Genomic DNA, 26,229 nt, shown 5'->3' with positions numbered 1-26,229 from the left:
TAATTGAACTCTGAAGGTGTTACAGACCCCTCGGCGTCCATTTGGTTCCTATCAAACAACCAGTGACTTAACGGACCATTGTCCTGTCTGTTGGATGTGTGACTTAACGGACCATTGTCCTGTCTGTTGGATGTGTGACTTAACGGACCATTGTCCTGTCTGTTGGATGTGTGACTTAACGGACCATTGTCCTGTCTGTTGGATGTGTGACTTAACGGACCATTGTCCTGTCTGTTGGATGTGTGACTTAACGGACCATTGTCCTGTCTGTTGGATGTGTTTTAACGGACCATTGTCCTGTCTGTTGGATGTGTTTTGTACTTTGTTTTGCTTCAGGACAATCTCAAGCTGAACTACATCCAGCAGCTGAGGCCGACTCAGACGGTCCAGCCCAGGATCAAGCTGAAGCTGTTTGGACACTCGGGCGCCGGGAAGAGCACGCTGTTGGAGTCTCTGAAGTGTGGCATCCTGCGGAGCTTTTTCAGGAGGCGGAGAACGCGCATGGCCAACACGGCACGTCACCCCAACTCTCCCGTCAACTCCAAGCCTGCTGGTAGGCCTTAATGTCCTCCCTCTCTCTACAGGGCTATATACTGTCATCCCTGGGCAGTTCAGAAATCAAGGAACCTTAAAGCTCTATGCACACAAGGGATGTAACTATTAGTGGGTGATACTATTAACTACAGAAGATATTGGATGGAGCCCGCACACCACAGGTACAAGAAAGCCGTTCTTTATTGAGAATTCTGACAACGTTTCGATCTATTTGATCTTCATCAGGTCATGTGAACATACACAAAAGTTTGTACTTTCATAATAAGGGAGTGCCCCCATTATCCAATCAAAACACCACATTTTGGTGCCCCTCCTGTCACTGCAGGTGTGACACGTCAACCCTGAGCGATACTATTAACTAGCCTGGTTTCCAGCCTGATTCGCTGCGTTCTGTGAATTTGTTTTGTCACTTGTGAGAAAAAAGTGAGAAAAAAGAAATCAGACGAACGTAGCAAGCAGGCGGGAATCCGCCACAATTTAAAACTTATCTTAATTATCGGTAGAGGCTCAGTATAACAAAAGAAACATATTTAATCACGTCCAAAAGAAATGCAGAACGGAAAATGATAATTCAAGTTTCTTTATTAGGAAAACGACCCCTTGAGATGTACCATCTCGTTTTCGAGGGGGAAAATACCGTTTTGCAGACAGAGGTCCTGCAGCCTATACAAGATGTAGCTTTTTTTTCTTCCAGAGAGATATATGAAGTAGATACTGTATCTGCCTGTTTTCTCCACTACACACATTTTATGTGTTATTTAATTGTATAATCGTGGCATCAAAATCTAGTTATTACAGATCTATAATACACACTGAGCCGTTGTCCGTCAATTTTGCCTGAAAGTGAATCATGTAATGTGCGACCAATTGCGTCCGTGCATTAGTAGGGCCCAATTGAGCATTTTTAATTGGTGGTGCGACGCGTTGGGAACAATGGGAAGTGAGAGGATTTCACTCACATTTGCCCAGTGCAAACCAGAAAGGTTATTTGGACAGCATGCTCATTGCACAGTGAGGCAAAGAGCATGCGTGTGGGTATGTGAAGGAGGGGGCGAGAGAGAGAGAGACTTGCAATACCCACTCCCACCTCATAATCTATTTCAATGGCTGTTTTCAAGATGTTTTGGACACTATCTCTGGAACGGAAGGTCCAATGTGCTCAGTTTAAAGCTTGTTGGATGCGTGACTTTGAGGACATTAAGCACAGCCGGAAGTGTCCCACGGGCTGGAGTTTGAGTATCACTGGTCTATGCAGTCACAGTGTGTTTGGAGCGATGTCTCCCAGGGGTCTATACTGTACATGGTCCCCTCCTTTTTTCCCCACAATTCCAAATATATTCACCAAAAATAAGCTTGACTTGTTGCCAGACGCTAGGGTGCATGTGTGCAAGCAAATGTTTTTATTTTTCCGCTTTCTGTGGAAGCTAGTCCCAGAGAGAGTGATTGCATTTATGTCAAAACTTGAAAGACTTGTTCAGCGTGTTGTGACCAACAGTGACAGGAAGACATTTTCAATCTGTTTTCCACTTGCTCTCTCTCTTTCACTGCCTCCCGCTACTGAAATCATATCAACCATAGTGTCGGTCAGTGGTTCTCTAAGTTGGGTCCGGAGTGTGTGAGGGGGTTCCAGTGGGTTCCCAGCAAATTGAATCAAAATTAGTTTACCCAAGTTTTTTGGCAATTTAGGTGCATTTGATGTAGTTTAAAAGTGAATGAATGGTCTTTGTGTGAGATTGTTATCGCCGCAGTACTTGACGGTAAATGCAGTAGTTGAGAGGCACGGGTTGTGAGTTCACATCTCATGCTGATCAGAGAATCAATCTCTCCTGCTGGGAGAGAGTTCAGCCTGCAATCCGCCTGTGTGTTATGCAAGCTCAAATACATTCAGACAAAATAAAAACATCGTATTACTAATGGAAACCTTCAGACAACAAACAAAAACAATGTATTACTGGAAAATAGTTGGTTCATCATAAGCTATATGTCTGTCTGCCTGTCTGACTGAACCATGCATCTGCAACTCATTCTCTCAGTAGTCTGCTTTGCTCTCTCTCCCTCTCTCTCTCTCTCTCTCTCTCTCTCTCTCTCTCTCTCTCTCTCTCTCTCTCTCGCTCTCTCTCTTCCTCGCACGCACGCACACACACACACACACACACACACACACACACACACACACACACACACACACACACACACACACACACACACACACACACTTTCACATACAGGTTCCTCAGCATTTTTCCTTCTTCCTTTACTACACGGTCTATTTTCGGGCTCTCCCAGGCAATTATCTCCCAGACAGACATGCTGCTGGCTCAGATAATGGTCAGTTAATGTGAGCCTTATAGAGTTATCATCCCATCTGCTGTTGTATCTGTCATCGTTGTTCCATCTGCAGTGGGTTTGAAAGTGTTCTTACCTGTCATTAAGGGTGGTGAGATTGTACTCGCGCCCTTACTGACCCCATGCTGTTTGTTAATATGTGATCTATGATGGAGAGATGTGACACACACAGCATCCACTCTAGTGGCATCATGACCCAGAACTGTTTCCACCACCAGCTTTTAGAACATATTTGTTTCTCTGTTGTCTCAAAGCCTGTTTCAACAGAATGTGTCATAGGCATGGGGGAAAGAAGTAGCCTAGGTATGGTGAGCAAATGTAAGGGGCCCCAATTTAGCTCTTGAAACAGGGCCCCAGATGGGCCCGTTTCAACATTAAATGTATAAAGTTCGACCCTAGTGTCAGATGGGAAAATTGTCAAAATAAATGTAGTGTAACAATTGATATTGTTTGGGTGGCAGTTTGGAAGGAGTACCTCGTCTCAAAATGCTCTGCACTCAAACTATATAATAATAATAATAATAATAATAATGGTAATAATAATAATCTTTATTGTCCCGAAGGATATTCATCTTCACAGGTCTGTTCAACACCCACAACAAAACAACACATAGTACAGAAAACATTACACCAAGACAATACAAAAACATGAAGTCCCCACTGTGTACAGAACGATCCTATCGGCGCTGCAGTTTGTTTAATGCCACGATGGCTGAGGGGACAAAACTCTAAAATGGACCTTTTTCCATGGCAAGGTTCTGTATATTTGTCCTAAGGACATGACGGTGAAAAAGTAATACAGGGGATACAATTTACAATTTACAATTTAGGCATTTAGCAGACGCTCTTAATCCAGAGCGACTTACATTAAGCAATAACAAAAGCATGGCATACATCACATATATAAAAAGTAGTTATCATGAATCATGCGTAGACTAAGAATGTAACAGTGGAGTATCTATGTAAACTATACATACTATACTATATAATATATTATACATGTGTACTATAAAGTGCTATGACTACATAAAGTGCAATTCTAGAGCTGTCTACGTAACAAGCTATAAGTCTGTTTAAAATACTATCTAAGTCTACATAATGTGCTATCTAAGTCTACATAATGTGCTATCTAAGGGGCTAGGCTAGGGCAAGTGCTACGGGCCATGGTGGAGTCTGAAGAGGTGGGTTTTCAGACTACGGCGGAAGATTGGGAGTGAGGCTGCAGTTCTGACTGTGATGGGAAGTGCATTCCAGTGCATTCCAGGGATGATCAGTGTCATGTGATATTGAAAGTGCTAGCCGTGTGATGGCCTTATTGTTCATATCAGACAGTGTGGGTGTGGGAAGTCGGATTATCTTGGAAGCAATACGGATAATACTGAAAGTTTATTTATATTAAGTATCATGATAATGAATAATAGTTGTACTCGGCTTATGGTAAATAATGCATTTATATAGCGCTTTTATCCAAAGCGCTTTACATAGATTCACACACACATTCATACACCCACCAATGGCAGAGGAAAACAACCTGCACATCAGGAGCAATTTAGGGGTTCAGAGTCTTGCTCCGGGGAGCCCGGGATTAAACTGGAAACAAACCTCACCGTTCCCAACTTCCCATCCAGACGATCTACCGGCCACTCTACCCCTGAGCCACTGTCGCCCCTATTATGACCTAGACTTCTGGTTTTCTGGTTGAACTTTAAAAAACAACTTCAACTCTCTCAAAAGGCTGCGATGCCAGGAGAAACACAGATATGGAACAGCTTTCCATCTGTCAAGTCCAAACTTAATCATTACCAGAGAGAAGCCTGTCAGCCTGACCGCAAACCAGTAATAGGGCTTCAAATTAATTTTACATTCCTTGTTCTACTAAGAAAAGTAAGAGAGGTACAGTAACAACTACCATGAACAGAATTATTAGGCGTATATGTATTTCTTTTATCAAACCTTGTGAACTTATTGGAGGAAAACAGTGTTTAACGTATACATTATTTAGTTTGACTGTTTAAGGTGACTGATGATACAGGCTTGTGAGTGCAAGGTAAGCTGTGGTGCAGACTGCAGAGCAAGGAACTGAAGGTCTCATCAAATAACAGCTCTACTGCAGTTTGATGCCTGTATTTGCTTTTGTTAAGCAACAGTGCCCCCTTGTGTCAGAAATTATGGTTTTGTACTGACCACTAATCTTCTTTCATCATCAATTCCTGTGATGGAGGGTCTAAAATCGAAATCAGTCAGTGGCTGTGTCCAAAATCATTCAGTCATTCACTACTATACAGTTAGTTCTATGTAGAGGACGGTATAGTGAACTCATCTGCAAAGTTATGTTCAAATATACAGTGACAAATACCCCCAAAGGAGTGGGGGACAAATTATTATTATAAAATAAAAGAGAACATTTTGACACGACAGGATGCTGTTATGACATCATTGCTGTTACTAGCCAGATAAACATCACTGTAGCCTATAATAATTATCTCTACACATTCAGATACCACAAATTGAATTGTGTCATCTAATCACAATATAGTGCACTGTATAGTGAGTGTTCAGGTTTTCCCAGAGAAATCTCAGGTAAGCTTCTGATTGGCTGTGCTGTATCCGAAATCCGTAGTTTGTCTGTGGTTTCTCTATTCATATGTCTGTCACACCTGTTTTTGTTTTAGGGACAGTCCTTAACTACGTTTCAACAGTTGTGCTTTAATTGTTCGATATCTACAGTATGTAATTGTCTGGTTACTGCAAGACTATACTAACACTCAGTAGACTAGAAATCTCAGACACACAGGTCTGAACTCGGTATCTCCTGGCTGAGATAATCATGTTCCTGCTACGAATAAAGAATATGTATTACCGGTACTTAACCCATTTAGACCTGAGGCCGATTCTAAAAACGCCTCCTAAAACCTAACCTAATGTTTTCTGAAAACCTTCAAATTCTTACTAAAAAAAATAATGATAAAAAATGTTGCTATATGAGACTCAGAGATGTATGTGACACAGAGGGTGCAGCTGGCATTAAAGGTAAAACAGTTCAAAATCCAACATTGCTGAGCTTTGAGAAATGTCTGTTTCGAATGTATTTCTATGCAGGCTACAGTTATTCAAGTGTTTGTTGTTGTGGTTTCATGAAATTCATGATGTAGATATTTTAGATACTAAATGTGTGTGTGTGTGTGTGCGTGTGCGTGTGCGTGTGCGCACGTATCTTCAGTGTCGGTGAGCATCTCCAACCTCTACCCGGGCTGTGAGAACGTGAGTGTGAGAAGCCGCAGCATGATGTTCGAGCCCAGTCTGACCAAGGGTGTGCTGGAGGTCTTCTCCCCCGTCCACAACGCAATGTCCTCTGCAGATGAACAGGCCACCAAGGCTGTTGACATCCAGAATGCCAATATCAACGGTATGGCTCACGCACACATATAAGAGGGAGGAAATGTACAAGCAGAGTGTGTTTTAGAACCCAGCTGATTTTTTTTAATCATTGGTTTTATTTGGTGACAAAAAGAGCACAAAAGCACATTCCGACAAACAGTCAATGTATCACCGAGGATAAAAACACATTATAGCCCAAGGGCTTATTTCCATTGTGGTCCACTTCAACAAATAACACTAAACACTATTTAGTGTTATTTGTTGAAGTGGACCACAATGGAACATAATGTTTACCTGTAAGGAACAAAGTCCTGGATACCTGGAACTGGAAAATCATTCATCTGCATTACACATTGAAAGTAATGACCTGCAAAATAATGACCATTACAAAACCAGGGGCAAATGTTAGATATCTATGTAATTGTCTGGTTACTGCAAGACTACTTACTGGATGCTCTATGTCGTACCCAACACCAAATCTGAGGCAGGGAAAAAAAACCTTGCGTTTTTTGGGCCCTGGGCTTGGAACGATCTACAGACCAGATTAAAATTGGCTTCCTTGATCCCCCTAGTGACTTTTAAGAGGCTTGCCTCTGGCATATTCTCCAGCCATTGCTCCTGCTTTGATGAGTAGCAATTTGCGGTGTTCTTAGTTTTACATTAGCTTAGTAGTTTCTTAATGTATTGTTCTTATTAGTCTCTTTTAGTCTGTACTGGTTTAGTGGTTAGCTATTTAGACTCTCTCTGAGTCTCCCTGGTAGTAGGTTTTTGGTATTACGGATGTCATATGTTTGTCTTGTTATGTCCTGTATTTGTTGTTACTGGCAGAGCGGTGTAACATTTATTTGCCTCTTCTCTTGGCCAGTGCGCACTTGTAAAAGAGACTTTGGTCTCAATGTGATTTTACTGGTTAAATAAAGGTTAAATAAATAAAATACTTACTGACTTACACTCAGTAGAGCATAAATCTCAGACAAACTCATTATATCCTGGATGAGATAATCATGTTCCTGCTAGGAATACAGAATATGTATTATGTCATAAAGAAATATTTCATTTGTATCACATTTGTATGCTTAGAAATCTCACCCAAGTTTCCATCCCCACACACTCGTAGGCGTTGGGGACTTCAGCGTGTGGGAGTTCTCTGGGAACCCAGTTTACTACTGCTCCTACGACTACTTTGCGGCCAACGACGTCACAGCCATCCACCTGGTCATTTTCAGCCTGGAGGAGTCGTACGAGACCCAGCTGAGCCACATCACCTATTGGCTCAACATGCTGAAATCCCTCACCCTGCCCCAGGAGACCATAGGTGAGGAACAGGGAGGGAGGGAGGGTGGGAGGGTACCAGAACCCACCTCACCCCCACTCATTTTGATAGGTTGGAATGGCTTAGGGTTGACAACAGAGTACAGCAACATGCAATGGACCTGGTCTACAAGATGCGCTACACCAGATACCCATGTACCTGTCAAAATACTTCCTTAATGTCACACTTAGACTTTTTACGTGTTACAGCCTGGGGCCAGTTACAATTTGCAGCCACCTGTAGGTGCTCTTTTAAAGTGGTTTTGAAGGATGTTAGGATTTCTTGGCCGAAACTAAGTTTGTTGAGATCAGTGGGGCTCCTTCTGGTATTGTGCCTGTGTGTATCTTTTATGCTACTGAAGTTGTCTGACAGGTACATGGGTATCCCTGTTTCTCTCGCGTATCTTGACAACCAGGCCTATAGCATAATGAGCAAGGGGTTAGGCGACTTCTGGGTGTAAGGCCTAGTAGTAACCTAACCTTTTAATTCCTTTTGACGTACCACAAGGTTCATGCATACATAGTCAAAATAACATTGGGTGAGTGCTCCTGCTACTAGGGCCCCATTTACACTGGCAGCCAAATCCAGCCTGAATCAGATCTGAGCCGCATCCAGATTGGAATCTGATTTGTTTAAATGAGTCATGTGACCATTTAAACCAATCAGATTTCAATCTTGATGTGGCACAGATCTGATTCAGGCTAGATTTGTCTGCCAGTGTAAATGGGGCCTTATATCCTCAGTGTGTTCCTACTGACCACAGAGGAGATCCTGAATAAAAAACTTGGTTGACTGTTCCGATTACTTGTGTTGACAGGTTTCCACTTGAGACGTTGCCCTCTAAGGCCGGCTTTAGACTGCAGTCACATAAAGTCAGATCCGATTCAAATCCGATCTTTTGGCCCGGTCATTCACACTACCGTTTGCAAGTGACCAGATCCGATCTGTGCATTCAGACTGATTTTAACAACGCAAAGCCGTCCTGCATCGACATATCTGCTTTGGTTACCGTGGTAACCGAGTTGTTTTTTTCCGGTTTGCAATGCCGTCAGCCCGTTGATCAATATCACTCACACACACACACACGAGAGTCAATACTGTATTTTTTTGGACCCACATTAATGAATGAAATAAAAAAAGAACACCCCCCCCCCGCAGTACAATTGCACAAATGAACCTCAGTTGCATGGATCTCAGCTGATTTCATTCCACAGTGGCGAGGCGCACAAACTGATGCCTTTCATCATAACATTTAAATATTAAAACGGCGGAAGTAAACACATATGTTTAGCTGTACATTAGCTATCCAACTTCATTTAACTTTGCCATTGTTTAATATGTTGATAAGAGGCGCATGGGATTGTCTGTGAGGGAAGGTTTTTGAAACATCGGGTTTCATGGATCATGTGCGCTGCGGCTGCTGCGGCCTCGTTATTAAACACTACGTAATGAATGTTCACTGCATTAACATCAAGTTCCATATGTTGTCCACCATGTCCACATAATGTTACAGTAGGCTACCTGGCTACAGGCTTATTTGGTCACAAACATGTTTAGTTGTAGGCTTGTAGGCTATATTCCATCGCGCACCGTGCATCATTGATTATGTTGTCCAAAAGAACAGATCTGCAAGCTATCAACACGCCATGAAACGGCGTGTCGACAGCTTGTATGTCTGTTTTTTGGGGGGTAGCCGACCCGACGCACGTTACGCATTGGATTGATTGATTGATTGAAGAATTTATTAACAGTTTGCAGAATTACAGTACATTTCAAGCACAAACTCAATACAAAGGCTGTTAACTGTGAGTGGACGACCCAATTAAGCATTACACTTGTTTCCAATAGGGTCCACCATGTTCAAATCATCAAAACATTTAGAGACGTACAAATAGACACTTCTATAGACAGAACAGGAATTCATCAAAAAGGAGGTAAAAAGGGAAAATAAATATATACAGTGAGGGGAAAAAAGGGGGGGGCGGGGGGGGGGGATTCAGATTTTACGGGGGCCAGTTTCGAATTGCAGCCATCCGTAGGTGCCCTTTGAGAGCGGTTTTGAAGGAGTCAAGGGATTCGCATGTCTTAATGACAGTTGGTAGGGCGTTCCACATTTTGGTGGCATAGGAGCGAAAATAATTTAGTCCCTTGTTTGTGCCGAATCTGGGTTGTACATGGTTCGTTCTAACAACAACAATGCGTAACAACAATCTCACATTGCAGATAGGACCGCGTGTAGCTGTTCTCTACCATTCCGCGAGAAATATCCTAATAAACGGCCTTGTTTCTGTAGCCTACATTTTAAGAAGTTTAGAATATTGTACGGAGGCATCCTCCAGTGCGCCTCCTCTCCAGTGATATGACAGGAGGAGCGTCATTTCACATCCTACCCGGTTTGCATTTACCCGCCTCCCCCCCTTCGGAATTCCAATAACTTCTTCATATCGCTTCAAATAAGAACTGTGTTCCAAAAATAAACAAGTTATCACAGCGGTTTGACTCACATGGATATAAAGAATCAACTGACTGAGAGAAAACGCGAATGTTACTGCCGCCAAATTATTAACATTTTCGCTAGAAATAGACTTTATCAAATATGAGTGACTGACTGATACAGAGACACCTCCCCGACATATCGTTTTGACAGTTTATTTATTTTTTAACCACAATGCTTATATGAGACTATTAAAAAGGAAACTTCTACGACCCTGGACTAGGGGATGAGCAAGTGACGTCAGGACTTTGGTAGCCTACACTACGGCTCCGCAGTATAGTGCTGACATAATGAAGAGACATTATTCCTATAAAACAAACGTGTGTTGCACTATTGTTTTCCTCTCGTTTGGTTGTTTTTCTCTGTCTCTTGTTTAATACTTAAATTAGAATACTACTCGCGCTCTGTAATGAAGTCACGTCAGTAGCGCTCGGGTCGCGCTGCGGGTGACGTTTGGACAGCTTGATATGTGACTCAGGTCACTTCATGTGGTCGTTGCATTCAGACTGAGACAGATCTCCTCAGATCGGATTTAAATCGGATTTGAAACCACCTCTTGAAAAAATCGGATTCCATGTGACCTGTCTGCATTTAGACTTATTTAAGCAAATCGGATTTCTATCTTGAAGTGACACAGATCTGATTCAGGCTAGATTCAGGCTAGATGTGGTTGCCAGTGTAAAGCAGGCCTAAGATAAAACCTCTTGTTAAGACTTTTCATTGATGAAATGTTTATAAAGACTACAGAGTATAGACAGACTTAACCAGAGACAGACACTTTCAACCATTTGGGCATGTCATTAGGTGAAAACGTTTCTGCAGTAACAGATCTACAAGATCACAATACGTTGCATCATGGTGTGTTGTAAGCTTGTACATTGGCTATATTTGCTACTTGTGTGCAACACTTATATGACAACGTATAAATTAGGGCATTCATTGAAAAAAATATATATAGGAGATACAATGTCTATGGCCGAAAGCAACCATTATGTGTGTGTATTTGATAACGTGGCTGTGTGTCTATGTGTGTGCTCGTCTGTTTCCAGCTTTTGGAGGTCGTATCCAGCAGCCTCTAGCTGTGGTTCTGGTGGCCACTCACGCTGACCTGGCTAACGTCCCCAGAGCCTTCTCTGGAGAGATCTGCTATGACAAAGAGAGAGCTCTGCTCAAGGAGGTCAGGAACAGGTATGGTGTTTTGCCCTGTAAACTGATTGACTTTACACCCATATAAACAAGACTGACTCATTGCACGTTATTGTGTAGTTTTGTGTTTGGTAAGAAGAAGTCTTTATTGGTTCTTCAAATAACCAAAAACTCGTTATTTTTGTTGGTGTTGTCAGTATTGTTTGCACTCCACCGATTGAAACAATTCAAATTCCCCAGATCTACATGATTTTAATGTTAATGTTTAATGTTTTTGCATCCTCACTAGTTGTTTCCCATTGGTTTCAGTAAAGATGCTTACATTGCAGCAACCAAGAAATGTTGCTGAAGGTCAAATGTAGGAATTGTTTCAATATCTCAACACTCCGGAATTCAAAATGTAATGTATCTATTTGTTTAGTATTGGGAACTTCAAAAAGGTTCAAGGAATCTATCAATCAAACTCATCATAGAGCTATGACTTGTACAGTATGACACCCTCTTTCGGTGATTTTGGAACTTTTTAAAATGTGCTGTGTGGTTTGTCATTAGGTTTGGGAATGACCTCGATGTCAGTGACAAGTTGTTTGTTATGGATGCCGGAGCCTCCAACTCCAAAGACATGAAGCTGTTGAGGAATCATCTGCTGGAGCTCCGTACCAACATCATCTCTGTATGTTCAACATTCAAACACAAGCACATGCTGTCTCTCTTTCTCTTTGTGTAATGTAAGCGGTTGTCACACATGGGGCGGCGGTGGCTCAGGGGTAGAGTTTCCGGATGGTAACCGTAAGGTCGCAAGTTCGAACCCGGGCTCCCTCAGAGTTAGTGTCGAAGTGTCCTTGAGCAAGACACTGAACCCCTAATTGCTCCTGATGTGCTGGTTGGTACCTTGCATGGTTTCCGCTGCCATCAGTGTATGAATGTGTGTGTGAATGTGAATGGGTGAATGTAATACACAATCTATGTAAAGCGCCTTGGATAAAGGCGCTATATAAATGCACCATTTACCATTCACCATGTACACACAGAGGAGCGGCTAGAAATGCTTTGTCTGAGTAAAACATTGTTTTTAACCATATTTTTAAATATTGTTTTTAACTTGTATGGGCCTCTAGAAACCTATAGAACATTGGTGTGCACCACAAGCTCCTCTCTTGTGAAGTACATTGCGTTCTAAAGGTTTTAGATGCACATAAAAGTTCAAATATTCTCAACTTTTCAGCGCAAGGCGCACAGCATCTGTAATGACACATAACTGTGTGATCACCACAATTGTATTAATTGACTTCCTTTGTATTTTGTTGTCTGCAGAGGTGTAGTCCCATGACCCAGCTGTGGGAGCGGCTGCTGGCCACCCTGCCCGCCTGGAGGAAGCTGAGCGGCCCCAACCAGCTGACCTCCTGGCAGCAGTTTGTCAGCGATGTCCAGGAGCACATCAACCCCCTGGTCAGCCAGGAACACCTCCGTGCACTGGCCTTGCAGCTGCACAGCATGGGAGAGGTGGGTGGTTGCATCATGCATGCACACACACACACACACACACACACACACACACACACACACACACACACAGAAGATGTAACAATTCACAGACTTTCCCACCTATACCGGTCAATAAACAGGGTTGGTTGGGTAATGACTGACTACATGTAATCGGGATTTCATAATCAGATTGTGAAAGATAATGGACAGAGCAAACCTCAGGCTCAACATACTGTACAGGGACAAAGCTGTGGAAAAAGAGCGTTACCTCAGCAAAATCTGGGACATTGACAGACTCGACCCGTATGAACACCCGTTTACAAACAGCCTGCCTATCTGTGCCAACTTTACTCACTGTGTTCGAATAACAACATCGTTACCCTGTCTGGCTTCGCGTGTAAATTGTGTTTCACTTGTAAATTGTGTTTCACTTGTAAATTGTGTTTCACTTGTAAATTGTGAAGTCCTTTCAGGGAGGTCATCATCACTGATTGTCCAGCTCGAATCTCAAAACATTCGCGTTTTGCATCTGTATGCAGCTGTAGTCTTTGCACGAAACCTGTTTATCAAGAACCAGGGTCACTGTAAAGGAGTCATTGTAGATCGGCTATTTTCGGAGAAGAACATGGACATTAATATAACATAGCTGTCCTTATTTAAGTGGTTAAGGTGCAATAATCGACATCTACAAACAGCCTGCCCCACATGGCTCACTCTGTTTATTGTTTTTAATCATTAAGACTTGATTCAGAAGTGAACTGGAGTCATTTTCATTTCCTATGATAATTCCCTAAGGTAGGCTATCTATGATCGACAATGTTTCAAGATTCTAGAACGTTTATTAGAAAGGTAAACAAGCTTCAACAAAACGACGAATAAATAACTCATCCTCCATGATGTTGCCTCCATGCTGGAAAGCTGAAAAATCTTAATTCCTTTATCTACCGCATTCCCTTGACGCGACCTGGTATGGCAATTATAAACTGAGCAAGTCTGCACCATTATAAGTCAAAGTATAAAATAGCATGGAAGAGCCACTGTTTACTAGTCTCTGACCAGCAACATGGCTGTCACCAAGTGATACATCTTGACACCCCCTTTTGGATTTTTTTGTCAGGTGACTAGTGGCAAAAAAATCTAACTGGTCTGGTTCTCAACCCTGTCCCCCTGCTATCCCAATCACACCTCAACTTCACACCGTTGTAAAATAGACAACATTTACATAGTCAATGAGTCCTATTGTTTATCTTCACAATGCTATTGGATGTTTAAAGAGAAAATGTATGTTTGTGGAACTCCACTTTTTGTGCATCAATTCTTTTAGTCTAAATTGCAATTGTTTTCAGTATCTAATTTTGTAGTAATCCAAAAGTATTCAGATAAGATTTTATGTTTCGTAATCCAAGAGGTTACATTTCTAACAAATTACCATGTAATTTGTATTCAGTAACAGACTGACTGCATTTCAAAGTAATCTGACCCAACCCTCGATTGTACCGGCATCTAGGTGTGGATGTTTAACAATGAGCAGTGATTTATATGAAGATACATAGATTAGAATCCATTCCACAGTAACCAATGGTTGGTTTGGGATTGAAAAAATAATAATATAAAAAACAAACAGTTAATCTACAGTACGTAATACTTTACTCTGTCTCTGAGGCATGTTTTGATCAATACATTTCCCTCGCTGTGTCATACCACTAGGGGTCACTGTGTGTTCATCAGTAACATTGTCTCCATGTGCTTTCAATGACTCAGAATGTCCAGAACTGTTTATGGGAATGCCTGTGGTTAGGAGCCAAGTGGATGACACAGCAAACTTTCAAAGCTAGTTGTACATTACTCTGACCTGACTGAGTACACTGCATGGATATCTCCTCTGGGATTTTGTTGTGTAATTCAGAGGAGTATCTACCATAGAGGCAAGGGAGGCAGCTGCCTCCTCAACTCCCTTTGAAAAACACTGACTGAGAAAGAAAAAAAAAACACGTCACCACGGGGGTCCGTGGTGACACGACACATTTTGCCTCCCTAAAATGTAATTCCCGGAGACGCCACTGGTGTAATTCCTTTGTATCTCAGATTTTTGCTTTGTCTCCATTCTCCCACCATATTCTTTATGTTCAACGTCTTTCTTCACCACATCTGTTTGTGACTCTGTTCTCACCTTGTTCCTATTCCTAAATGCCCCCTCCCTGTTTTCACTCTTGGCCACAATCTTTCTTCCCATGTGTACTCCTTCTTTTCTGCCTTTGCTTCCTCTCTCTCTCTCTCTCCTTCTATCTCCGTTTGGCACACACACTTCCTGCACACATTTCCTTGTCTGGACTTAATTTCCCCGGCAATTTTCTTACGAGCCAACTGTCTGTCTCTGTCTGCTTCATCCACCACACAACCCCCTTCTCCCTCCATTCTCATGCTCCTCACCCCCCCACCCTCTCCTCTCCCCTCAGATCAACATCATGCAGAGTGAGACGGTGCAGGACGTGGTCCTGCTGGAGCCACGCTGGCTCTGCAGCAACGTGCTGGCCAGGCTGCTGTCGGCGGAGACGCCCAAGGCCATCCACCACTACAGGGGGCGCTACAGGCTGGAGGAGGTGCAGGCGCTGGCGCCCGACAGCGACGTGGACGAGCTGCTGCAGGTCCTGGACGCCATGGACGTGTGCGCACGCGACCTCACCAACCCCTGCATGGTGGACGTGCCGGCGCTCATCAAGACCAACGGCCTGCACCGCTCCTGGACCGAGGAGGAGGACGAGGAGACGCTGGTCTACGGCGGCGTGCGCCTGGTCCCCGCCGAGCACCTCACGCCTTTCCCCTGCGGCCTGTTCCACAAGCTGCAGGTGATGAACAGTGGTTAGATCGCGATCAATACTGCAATGTGGAACTACTCCGTTACAAGTAAAAGTCCAGAATTCAAAATGTACTTGAGTAAAAGTACAAGAGTATTGGCATCAAAATGTACTTAAAGTACCAAAAGTAAAGGTTCTCTTTATGCAGAAATGTCTCACTCCCATTTCATGTTTCAAATGTATGAACATCATTTGAAAATAGCAGATCTACAAGCTCGCAATGCTCACAATGCGTCTCATCACGACGCATTGTGAGCTTGTAGAACAAAATGTATATAGGGCTGAAGTTGTTAATGTATGTTTTGTAATAATAATCAAGTTTTACAAAGTAACTAGTTACTAAAGTTGTCAAATAGAAGTAAAAGTACTGGAAATTGGAACTCAAGTAAAGTAAAAGTACCTCAAAATTGTACTTAAGTATTAGTTACTTTTACTTTGTGTCCGGGTAGAGCTCTTGCCTTTGGACCCGTTCGATCCCGGGCACCGCCAACTCAGCGTATGAGTAGCACGTCTTGGGTGCAGTAAGTCATGCGGGAAGTACTACTGGGAGCTGATGGTAGGTGTAGCGCTCCACCTCAGCAGTCCATCACCCAGGGGTCTTGCGCATTGTTACGGGGATAGGCTCCTGCGTGTTACAATTTACAATTTAGGCATTTAGCAGACGCTCTTAATCCAGAGTGATTTACATTAGGCAGGAACAAAAGTATGGGAATACATCACATATATAAAATGCATTTATCAAGAAACATGCGTAAGCTAAGAACGTAACTAGAACATATCTATATAATGACACTATACATATTAACTATACATATATACTATACTATGCTATACATATGTACTATGATGTGCTATGACTACATACAATGCAATTATTGTGCTGTCTACATGACATGCTATAAGTCTGTTTCAAATGCTATCTAAGTCTAAAAAGTGCTATCTAAGGGGGTAGGATAAGTGCTATGGGCCATGATGGAGTCTGAAAAGGTGGGTCTTCAGACTACGGCGGAAGATTGGGAGTGATGCTGCAGTTCTGATTGCAACGGGGAGTGCATTCCACAGTTTTGGGGCCAGAAGGGAGAAGAGTTTGGGACGTGTGGAGCGTTGTCCCGGCGTTTTTAGTGAGGGTACTTCCAGCTTTCCTGCGTTGGCTGATCTGAGTGCGCGGGAGGGTTTGTAGGGTTCAATCATGCTTGCAAGATATGGGGGAGCCATACCTTTGGTTGCTTTGAATGCCAGCATCAGAGTTTTGTATTCTGTGCGGGCAGCGACTGGGAGCCAGTGCAGGGAGCGGAGCAGGGGGGAGACATGTGAGAATTTTGGCTGGTTGAAGACCAGACGAGCTGCGGCATTTTGGATCATTTGGAGAGGCTTAAGTGCACATGCCGGTAGGCCAGTAAGGAGCGAATTACAATAGTCAAGTTTTGACAAGACTGTTGTCTGGATTAGGAGCTGGCTGATAGCGACAATAAGCCACTCCCGACCTACTTCTTCTACTTTCCACCACTGTAGGTGAACCTCTGCCGCTGGAGCCACCAGCAGAAGCCAGAGGAGGAGGGCGGCGAGGAGATCGGCGGAGACATCCGCCTGTGGACCAACGGCGCCAAGGTGAGTCAGGCTGGCGCCGAGGCCATGGTGCTGCTGGTCAACCACGGCCAGGGCGTGGAGATCCAGGTGCGCGGCCACGAGTCCGAGCGGGCCAAGTGCTACACCCTGCTGGACACCATCTGCAGCATAACGGAGAACCTGTTGGCCTCCACGCTGCCGGGCCTGCTGACCGCCAAGTACTACCTGAGCCCTCAGCAGCTGCGGGAGCACCACGGCCCTGTCATGATCTACCAACCCAAAGATTTCTTCCGCGCCCAGGTGCAGCGGGAGCCGTCGCTCACCAACACCATGGGCGGTTACCGGGAGAGCTTCAGCAGCATCCTGGCGTTCGGCTGTGCCGAGGTTTACCAGCAGGGCAGCCTGGGCACCCACGTCCACATTTCAGACGTTTGCTTGCTGGCTCGGAGGAAGCTCTGCCGCATGCTGGACCCTCCGGACACTTTGGGGAAGGACTGGTGTCTGCTGGCCATGAACCTGGGGCTGACGGAACTGGTGGCCAAACACTCCCAGGTTGGGACTCCCAACGGGGCCGCTGAGCTGGACTCGGACGCATGCGGCGAGCAGCCCCCGCAGTTGCCCAGCCCCACGGCGGCATTGCTCCAGGAGTGGAGCTTGCGAGCAGACAGCACGGTGGGCGTGCTGATGGCCAAGCTGAGGGAGCTGGGCCGCCGGGACGCAGCTGAATTCCTCCTCAAAGCCTCGCCTGTCTTCCGGGTCAACACGGAAGCAATGGGCGGGGCCACCAACGGCTACGTCCCCACCTGCAATGGTGGGACCTCCTACAACTCCATCAGCTCCGTCATATCCCGCTGATCAAAAAATAAATACAATAAACTACAGTCGGTTTGTTCTCCCGACAGCCTGTGAGGGGTCGAGCTAAACCGACCTGAGACGGCGGCGGGGCACTGGGACATGGACATGAAGTGCAATCTTTTATCAGAGGGACGAGCTGCTCCCCCAGAAGTGTTTGTGTTTGTGATATACAGTATCTACCCATCCTTCCCGTCAATAGGAATGTTCTGAATCAGCTGGCTGTCCCGAGCTCCAAAGACAAAGTCTATAGATGCTCAACTGGTTTTAATTCTGTGTTTAATCTATTGTGCTGCTTTTAACACACCCCCAAACCCCAACGCACATCCATGTCTGAAGCTGTGCTCCGAAGGGTACTCAGCTGTGAAAAGATGGCAGCCATTATATAAAGATGGCTTTTTCCACACGTAGGTTTTCCATAATACAAAGCTGTAAGGATATGATGTCTGCCATCTTTAGACACATCGTCTCTCCCAGCTACATATATTATTTACGATCTCCTTGCATACATTTTGTGACAGTGGGAATTCTGTTCAGTGCTTGACGGGATAGTTGCTGCTTCTTTTTATTTATTTATTTTAATTTTATCAGAGTGCCTTTATGGCCTTCTACCTCCCTGAAGAAAAGCACAATGATCCTGTTGATATGTCAAACAATAGTTTCCATTCAAAACACATGAGGAACTGTGCCTTGTCGACAGTCATAGAAGAAATACAAGCAGACAAAGTGCCCTCTGACATTAGCAAGAGCAAGCATTTTTTTACAGTTGGATTTATGTTATACAAAAATGGTTAAAATAACACCCCAACTTTTTGTAATTTCACTGATTTCTACAACGCATCTCATTTCAATTTGAGTTCATGATACCGTTAATTCCCTATGGACTTGGGAAATACAGTGAATATATACACATACTGTACAGTATGTATACAAAACCTAGGGCTAGGCCTACTGTTTTGTTATTTAACCAATCCTGATACCGTCCCACTATGAAATATCACCCCCAAAAGTCTTTGCATTGATTCTGCAATCCAGTTATTTATGAATCTCTGAATTGTTTCCACCAACTGTTGGCCCCAACATTGAATTTAGATGTCACCTGATATATCGGTAGGAAGATATCTGTGATTGTTTGTCTACGGGAGACTATCAGGAAGCCAGTATCTGTTTTAATAATGATGGATACTAAGTAGGATCAATCGATGCCCATGCCAGCAACCTAGTGTTTCATCTCTCCCTCCCACCATCATTATTAACTATTTAAAATATTGCAATTTGAGTTTTCGGGGCAGTTGACAGCTTTACTTTACTTTACTTTTGGTATAGCCTGAAATGCCAATATTACCACTGCACTTATACATAGGCTATAAATGTAGAACATATCTGAGGATGGTTTCTGTTCCTTCTGCCAACTGCCTAAAATCTACCCCATATCCTAGTCTCACTGTCTTTTCTTTTTTACACTATCATTTCAGACAGTTACAACCTTGTTTCCAACAGGCTGTGTTTAAACACTGTAAGATGAATGTATTACAAGTCCTTCTGGGGTTATTGTGTCAAGTAAAAAAAAAGAGAGAAAAAAAGTACTGACTTCTTTGCAGTACTCAAAGTAATTGAAGAAATGTCCACAAAACATTCTGATCTGAAATGTCCCACAGTAGATTACTTTTCATATTTTATTTTCTTATTTTACACAAACTGTGGGTAAAATCATTGCCAATTATGTGTGCCTAAACACACATCATTCTTCTATTATTGCCTTGTACAGTATATACGCTGAAGTGAGATGTTTCTTAAAGGGAAGTGAGTATGTTTTCCTGTTTCTTGTTAAAAATACAGGCACATTTTCTGAATCCTTGGAACCAATGTCCGAATATTGATAGTTTTTTAAAACTTGTCAATGTTTGGTGTCTGTTTTTCTGGAACATTCTGAGTGGTCCTTGCTCTCAGATATCAAAATACATCTGCGCGAGAGGAGTGGACTTAAAGGTTATTATTATTCTCTGAAATCTTTTTTACGTGTCTTTCCTTTAAGTATGTGCTCTCCACAGTTTCAGGGAAAACAGCATTATTTTGAGTGCATTTCCCCTGGAAGACTCCTGTCTAAAGCGTGATCTATACTTCGCTGCGCACTGGTGTCACACACTGAAAATAGACAAGCTACATGCTCACAATGTGTTGCAACGTGAAGTGTCGTGAGCTTGAAGTTATTTTTGGTGCAGGACACCCTTGTAAAACTAAGTATAAATTAGGCTTAATCGTCTCTTTGCACAAGTCCCCTTTGTTTCTATATTTATGTTACATTCCTTCAGCATGTCTTGGAATGCCATGTCCTTATTACTTCTGACACTTTATAGTGTAACACATTTTTATAATAAATTCTTTACCCAATACTACTGATTCCAATGCCTCATTGAAGCTGTACATTTAAAGTTTTCCCAAATAATTCCCATTAGGGGCTGCCACAGCGTATCATCTATTTCCATCTGTTCCTGTTCTGTGCATCTTCCTCGGTCACTCCAGCCACCTGCATGTCCTCTCTCACCACATTGATAAACGTCCTCTTTGGCTTTCCTCTTGTGTAGCAGTTCCATCTTCAACATCCCTCTTCCAATATGCCCATTATCGCTCCTCTGCACATCCACCATCCCAACCTCTCCTCTCTTACTTTAACACCAAACCTAGCTTCCAACCTGGGATGTCCCTCTAATATCATTCCTGATCTTGTCACTCCTAATGGGAGTCAAAATATCTTCAATTATTATATCTTCAATTAATCTCAGCCTCCTGGCTTTTCGTCAGTACAATCGACAATGTCTCCAAGCCATACATCCAAGCTGGTCTCACTTACTTACTGTCTTATACATCTTCTCTTTCTTTAGAGAGGATGATAAGAGGTGGTGTCAATTGTCCACACACAGGTGGTCTGTGATTCCAATCAGCCATATTCACAGCCATTACAGTATGCATCTTAACAACTTCCTTACAGCCTACTTAACAAGACAAAAGACGTAGATATCAACTCATTGTAAACCATTGAGACCTCAACCCCCAAGCGTCTCAACAAGGTGCTAATGTTAACACGCACACAAATACTTGTGCCTCTCATGCATAGAATTACAATATACCTTAGGTACAGATAGGGTTGGATACCTGAATCTTTTCTTTTTTCTTTTTCTTTTTGAGCGGTGCCTAACCGCTCCATTACATAGCAATGTGTGTATGTACAGTATGTATATGTATGTCCGAGCACGGAAAGCTGCAACACGGTAACTCTGTCATTTCTCGACCGTTTCGGACGCGGGAAGGCTCGCCAGAACCGGGCCGGCCCCCTGGGTGCGTTCCTGGGGGTCTGGGTGTTCCGGTGACACCCACATGGTAACTCTGTCATTTCTCGCCGGTTTCGGGCACAGGGCGGCTCGCCGGAACCGTGCCGCCAGCCCGGGGCGAGTTCCTGGGGGTCTGGATGTTGCGGTGACCCCCACATGGTACAGTTGCACCACTCACTTCACACAGGTGTCATTTTTCTTCACTGGGAGACGACAAGGGATAGACTAACTGGCTACTACTACAAAGGTTCTTTTGTCCAGACCAAGGCTTGCATTTAAAACACAAAGGCATTGATTTAGATGTGTGTGTGGCAACAAAAAGAAGCCTGGAGCACAGGTTTGAACTACAGGTTTGAACAGATAGACACTCTAACTTCTGATCTACTATCTCAATGTCCATGTGAATGTGAGAGAAAGAAGTCCATGAAATTTAGCAAATTAAACACTGGGAACGGCTTTGTAGAGCTGTGCAGAATTCGGTGGGCAGGAAATATGGGTATTTTAGTTGACTCTTCATTGCGTTGCATGTAATAGCAAATTTCAAGCTGATGTCCAAAATGCTTTGAGCTGTAGGAATTATGAAGTCCATCACTCTGATTTTCCGCCTGAATTAAATCTGACACAACCCTTCCCAGTTGTGTTCTGTCACTGTGTCTCGAGAACTCACTCCATTTGGCACTACAAAAACAAAAATGACACACAGAATGCATTGGAGTGTCATGTCAGATTAACCTCACCACATAAAAATCAACAAAGCCCTTTAACAGTATCAGTTGCCAGATACACTAATTATCATTCTACCTATATTTCCTCCAGAACCAGTGTTTCTGTACCATATTTGTTGTGGGTTGACTGTATGCTCTGAGGCTGGCCTGGATTGAATTCCAGGCAGTATTATTTACACTTCCCTGGCCTCATTGTGGGGTTAGCTGGCCTCGGGGACAGGAGAATCCAAAAACATGCACGGTTGTTTTGGCAAGCCCTTAATGCAAGTACATAACAGACTTGGGTTTAATAATAGGCTATACATTTTACTGTGATACTTAATTACATCAGTCTGTACATATCCATTCATATACACTGTTATGTTTACTGATGATATACTATGGTTAGAAAATAGTGATAACTCGTTCAGGCCCAGACCCAGGCCCAGCATATAAACCCAGTTTATATTTATTTTATTTTATATTTTATTTAACTTTATTCTTATATGTCTCGTTTTGGCTCTTGACTTGACTCTCACCTCTACCTATCCTGTACTGTTGTTGCTGCTATGACACCTGGATTTCCCCCCAGGGTAATAAAGGTTTATCGTATTGTGTAAGAGGTAGTTATACAAATTATACAAATTAACACACACACACATTGAGTATAAAGTACACTACAGTAACTAAATGTATATATAAGCTTATTTTTTAAAGAAGTAATGATGCTATTCCCACTTTAATGCCACACAGTAAAAAACATATTCTTAGATTTTTAAATCTTTCTAGTTTGTCTATAGTGAGGACTGTTTTTATACCGTGGTATCACTCCTCATACTGTAGGAACTAGCACTCGAAATTATTATACTATCTATAAAGCTACGAATAACCAACTGCCAGGAAATATTCAAATGGTGCTCTTTCATTTTCAGGGGGAAGTTACATTTAAAAACTGTACAGACGACAATGGAAACTTAACTTTTTGTATTTCAATCTGTGGAGTTAAACTGTGGAACAGTATTAATGTGGAGCTCAAGCAATGTCCAAGCACGAACCTGTTAAACAAATGTATAAGGAAATTGTGTGAGGTTCAGGGATATTAAAGAGCACTAACATTAATTTGGTGTTTAGATATGGATTATTGTTATTATTCCTTTCTTTTTTTTATTCATTGCATTTTTGTTTGGTTCATAGATTTGGTTTATAAATAATTTTTGGTTTATGTGTAAATGGTATGGACATTGGACATAATTTGCAGAGTTTACTTTACTTTGCAGAGGATAGAATAGGTTTCGATACATTTGAACTTCTTCCTACTTCCTACATGTCAGGAGGACTCTAGTAATCAAGTGACCCCATGAAAGCCTCTGTGATTTTTTTTTTTTTATAATATTTATTTTATTTGGAAAAAGCAGTACAATAACAGCATTTCTATGTATACATAGGACACAAGTGCAGTTCCCAGGATTTCTTTTTCACCCCTCTTCCCTCCCTCCCCCCTCCAAGTGACTCCATCTCCAGTGTCTCTGTAACATCCTTGCTTTCTTCAGGACTACATATGGCATCAAGTCAACACTTAACAGGGGCAAAGGGCAATAATAGAGTGTACATTTCAGAATAAGAAAAAGAAGAAAGAGTGGGCAGACAAAAGACAAAGACAAAAAAACAACAACATCAAGAAACGAAAGTATTTACAATATTGCTGAGGGGAACAAAAACAGAACAGCTTTGGACTTTGACCATGAGAAGAGGAAGGGTGTCTTAAACATTTTCTACAAAGATCATAAAGCAGGTTATTAGGACCAGTGAGATCACACAAAGTCAGCTCTCAGAGGGGAAATGTGTACTATCCAGTTGTTCCAAATTTGGTAGAAATTGTCTAGTCTAGTTCTTAGGATGTATGTTAATTTTTCCATTTTGAAAATATCCAGGACTATTCCGTGCCAATCGTCCATTGTGGGTGTGATTGGGGTTAGCCATCTTCTTGTTATTGACTTTTTGCTGGCTGCCAAGAGCACCTGCAGTAGCTTTGTGTATCTCGTCTGGTTAAGACATTCAATGTGGCCCAGGAACAAGGTTGTGAAGTTAAAAGGTATTGGAGTATTAAATACTGAACACAGTGATTTGTGAATATTGTTCCAAAACACCCTCAACTTGGGGCACCCCCAGAAAATGTGAAAGTGGTTGGCTTTCTTTGCAAGCCTCTGTGATTTAACACGGGAATGTCCTGACCTAGGCTGTTTACTACGCTACTTTTAACTCTTTATTTTTGATTTTTTTAATATGCAAGACGAGACACAAACAATAAAATAAAGGCATGCAATAAAACAAAAACATCAACAGAAAAATCAGAATAAAACAAACAAAAAACAAAAACAAAAAAAAGAGGTCATGGGATGTACAGCAACAAGCAACAACAATACATATTACAGAATTTTGGATTCCTTACATTCGTTGACAACCGGAAAGACACAGCCCATATTCACTCCATATCCGCCCCCCCAGCTAAATACTCTATCCATTTCTCCCATCTTCTTTCACCCAGCTCTTTTTGCAGTCTTCACAGCTGAGATAGGATCAGCATAATTAATGTAGAATATTTTCCAGACGACAACAATTAAGAAGGAACTGAAATCTCAGCCACAATACTGCATGTGTACCAAATATCTTACTGCATCGTCAACTGCAAGTGCTGTTATCAGTATTTTAAGCACGCATGTATTTGACTCATCAGCAACAACTACATACACTACATAGTGATTGAGAAGAAAGGGAACTTTGAAAGACACGGTGACACCCTTGGAAAAAAACACAAGTCATTTGAATTGACCTTTGCAGCCAAAAGTGAACTGAGAAAAGAAAAGAAGGAACTGAGAAAATATAAGAACTGTAACGAACTGTATTATCTCTGTAAAAAAATAATACAATGTCATGCTCACTCTTTGAATACATTTTGTTAAAAAAAGAAGGAACTGAACCATGTGTAGGCTTCTTCACTACTTCACATTAAACTGGATCATGTGCTATAGTCAGTATTTGACTCCAATATTTTGAATATTTGTGTGCATGATTGATTATTAGTATCACAATATATAAACATATCATATTTTAATGCTTTGTTGTTGTTAAATTATAGGTAAACACAAGATACATTTTCCAGCCAGGATACCAATTTTATCCATTCAGGAGAGAGAGCATAAGGATGGAAGCCATGAAAACAACACAATGAGCAGACACATTTGGAACACAAAATTGAAGTTGATAAAATAATAAAATAAATAAAAATAATGTTTTGTTCAAAGCACTTTTAATTGCCTTCATGTTGAAACGTGCTATTTAAATAAGCTTGTCTTGACTTGCCAACTCTACACCCTCCCCAAGCCAATAGTATTTTGTATTGATTTGTTTTACTGTGCCTTTACGTTTTATTTACACCACGTTTTAAGTATCCTACTTGTACTTTGCTCATTTTGTTGATCTGTTGTTTCAATATTCCCCACCACAACGTGTTGGAATGATAGTGGGACTGACCATGACGTGTCTGTAGACATGTCGATCACAATAGACATTTGTTTACTTTGTTTTGCAGACCAATGCTGCACACTTACTTGGGAGAGAGTGTCTAATCTGTGAGATAACATTTAGTTATGAGTGTTACAGCCTTTAGGCCTACAAACTCTAAATCATAATCTAATACGATTATATAAAACAAGTAAATACATGCAGTGCAGGCTGTAATACAGCCTACAGGTATTTACTCATACAGGCCGCCTGTATGAGTACACACACTGTCAGGCTACATGCCTTATCACCAATCGATCAGGCCTGTTCTGAAAAATTAAGTAGTGTGGTCATGTCACATAAGTGCAAGTGGTCATCCCACTTTTGAGACGTAAACTATTGCTGCACATGCAGTCTTATTTTGCAATAGCAATTATTCACACATGATTTGCTAAATATATTTTGTCACTTGTCAGCTGGCTCGCTGATAACAAACTATCTTTACACCTGGGAAAAACTGAATCCATTCTCTTTGGATCTAATAGTAATCTCAGCAAGGCAAATGACTTCTTGGTTAGAGTGGGTGACAATGTTATCACACGTAAAGATGAAATTACCTACCTAGGTTCCATCCTGGAGGCTAATCTTTCCGGTGATAAAATGGCCACCAACGTAATCAAAAAAGTCAACCAAAGAACAAGATTCC

At 42.3% G+C, this 26,229-nt stretch overlaps 1 protein-coding gene across 2 annotated transcripts in view; it reads left to right on the top strand.

The window, feature by feature from the left end:
* Positions 1-20,382, top strand: part of dapk1 (death-associated protein kinase 1) — a 100,626-nt gene extending 80,244 nt beyond the window's left edge. For both annotated transcript variants that reach the window (XM_079516404.1, XM_079516403.1), the window contains 8 exons: positions 337-553; positions 6,122-6,307; positions 7,397-7,594; positions 11,135-11,273; positions 11,784-11,904; positions 12,546-12,734; positions 15,173-15,562; positions 17,084-20,382. In XM_079516404.1, coding sequence (XP_079372530.1) covers positions 337-553; positions 6,122-6,307; positions 7,397-7,594; positions 11,135-11,273; positions 11,784-11,904; positions 12,546-12,734; positions 15,173-15,562; positions 17,084-17,992 — 2,349 coding nt within the window. In that variant the 3' untranslated portion in view covers positions 17,993-20,382. The remainder of the gene's footprint in view (positions 1-336; positions 554-6,121; positions 6,308-7,396; positions 7,595-11,134; positions 11,274-11,783; positions 11,905-12,545; positions 12,735-15,172; positions 15,563-17,083) is intronic.
* The last annotated feature ends 5,847 nt before the right edge of the window (positions 20,383-26,229 follow it).

The sequence above is a fragment of the Electrona antarctica genome, assembly GCF_951216825.1.
Source record: "Electrona antarctica genome assembly, chromosome: 12".
Classification (NCBI taxonomy): domain Eukaryota; kingdom Metazoa; phylum Chordata; class Actinopteri; order Myctophiformes; family Myctophidae; genus Electrona; species Electrona antarctica.
The sequence above is the reverse complement of the archived record's forward strand: the minus strand, read 5'-3'. Positions and strand labels throughout refer to the sequence as shown.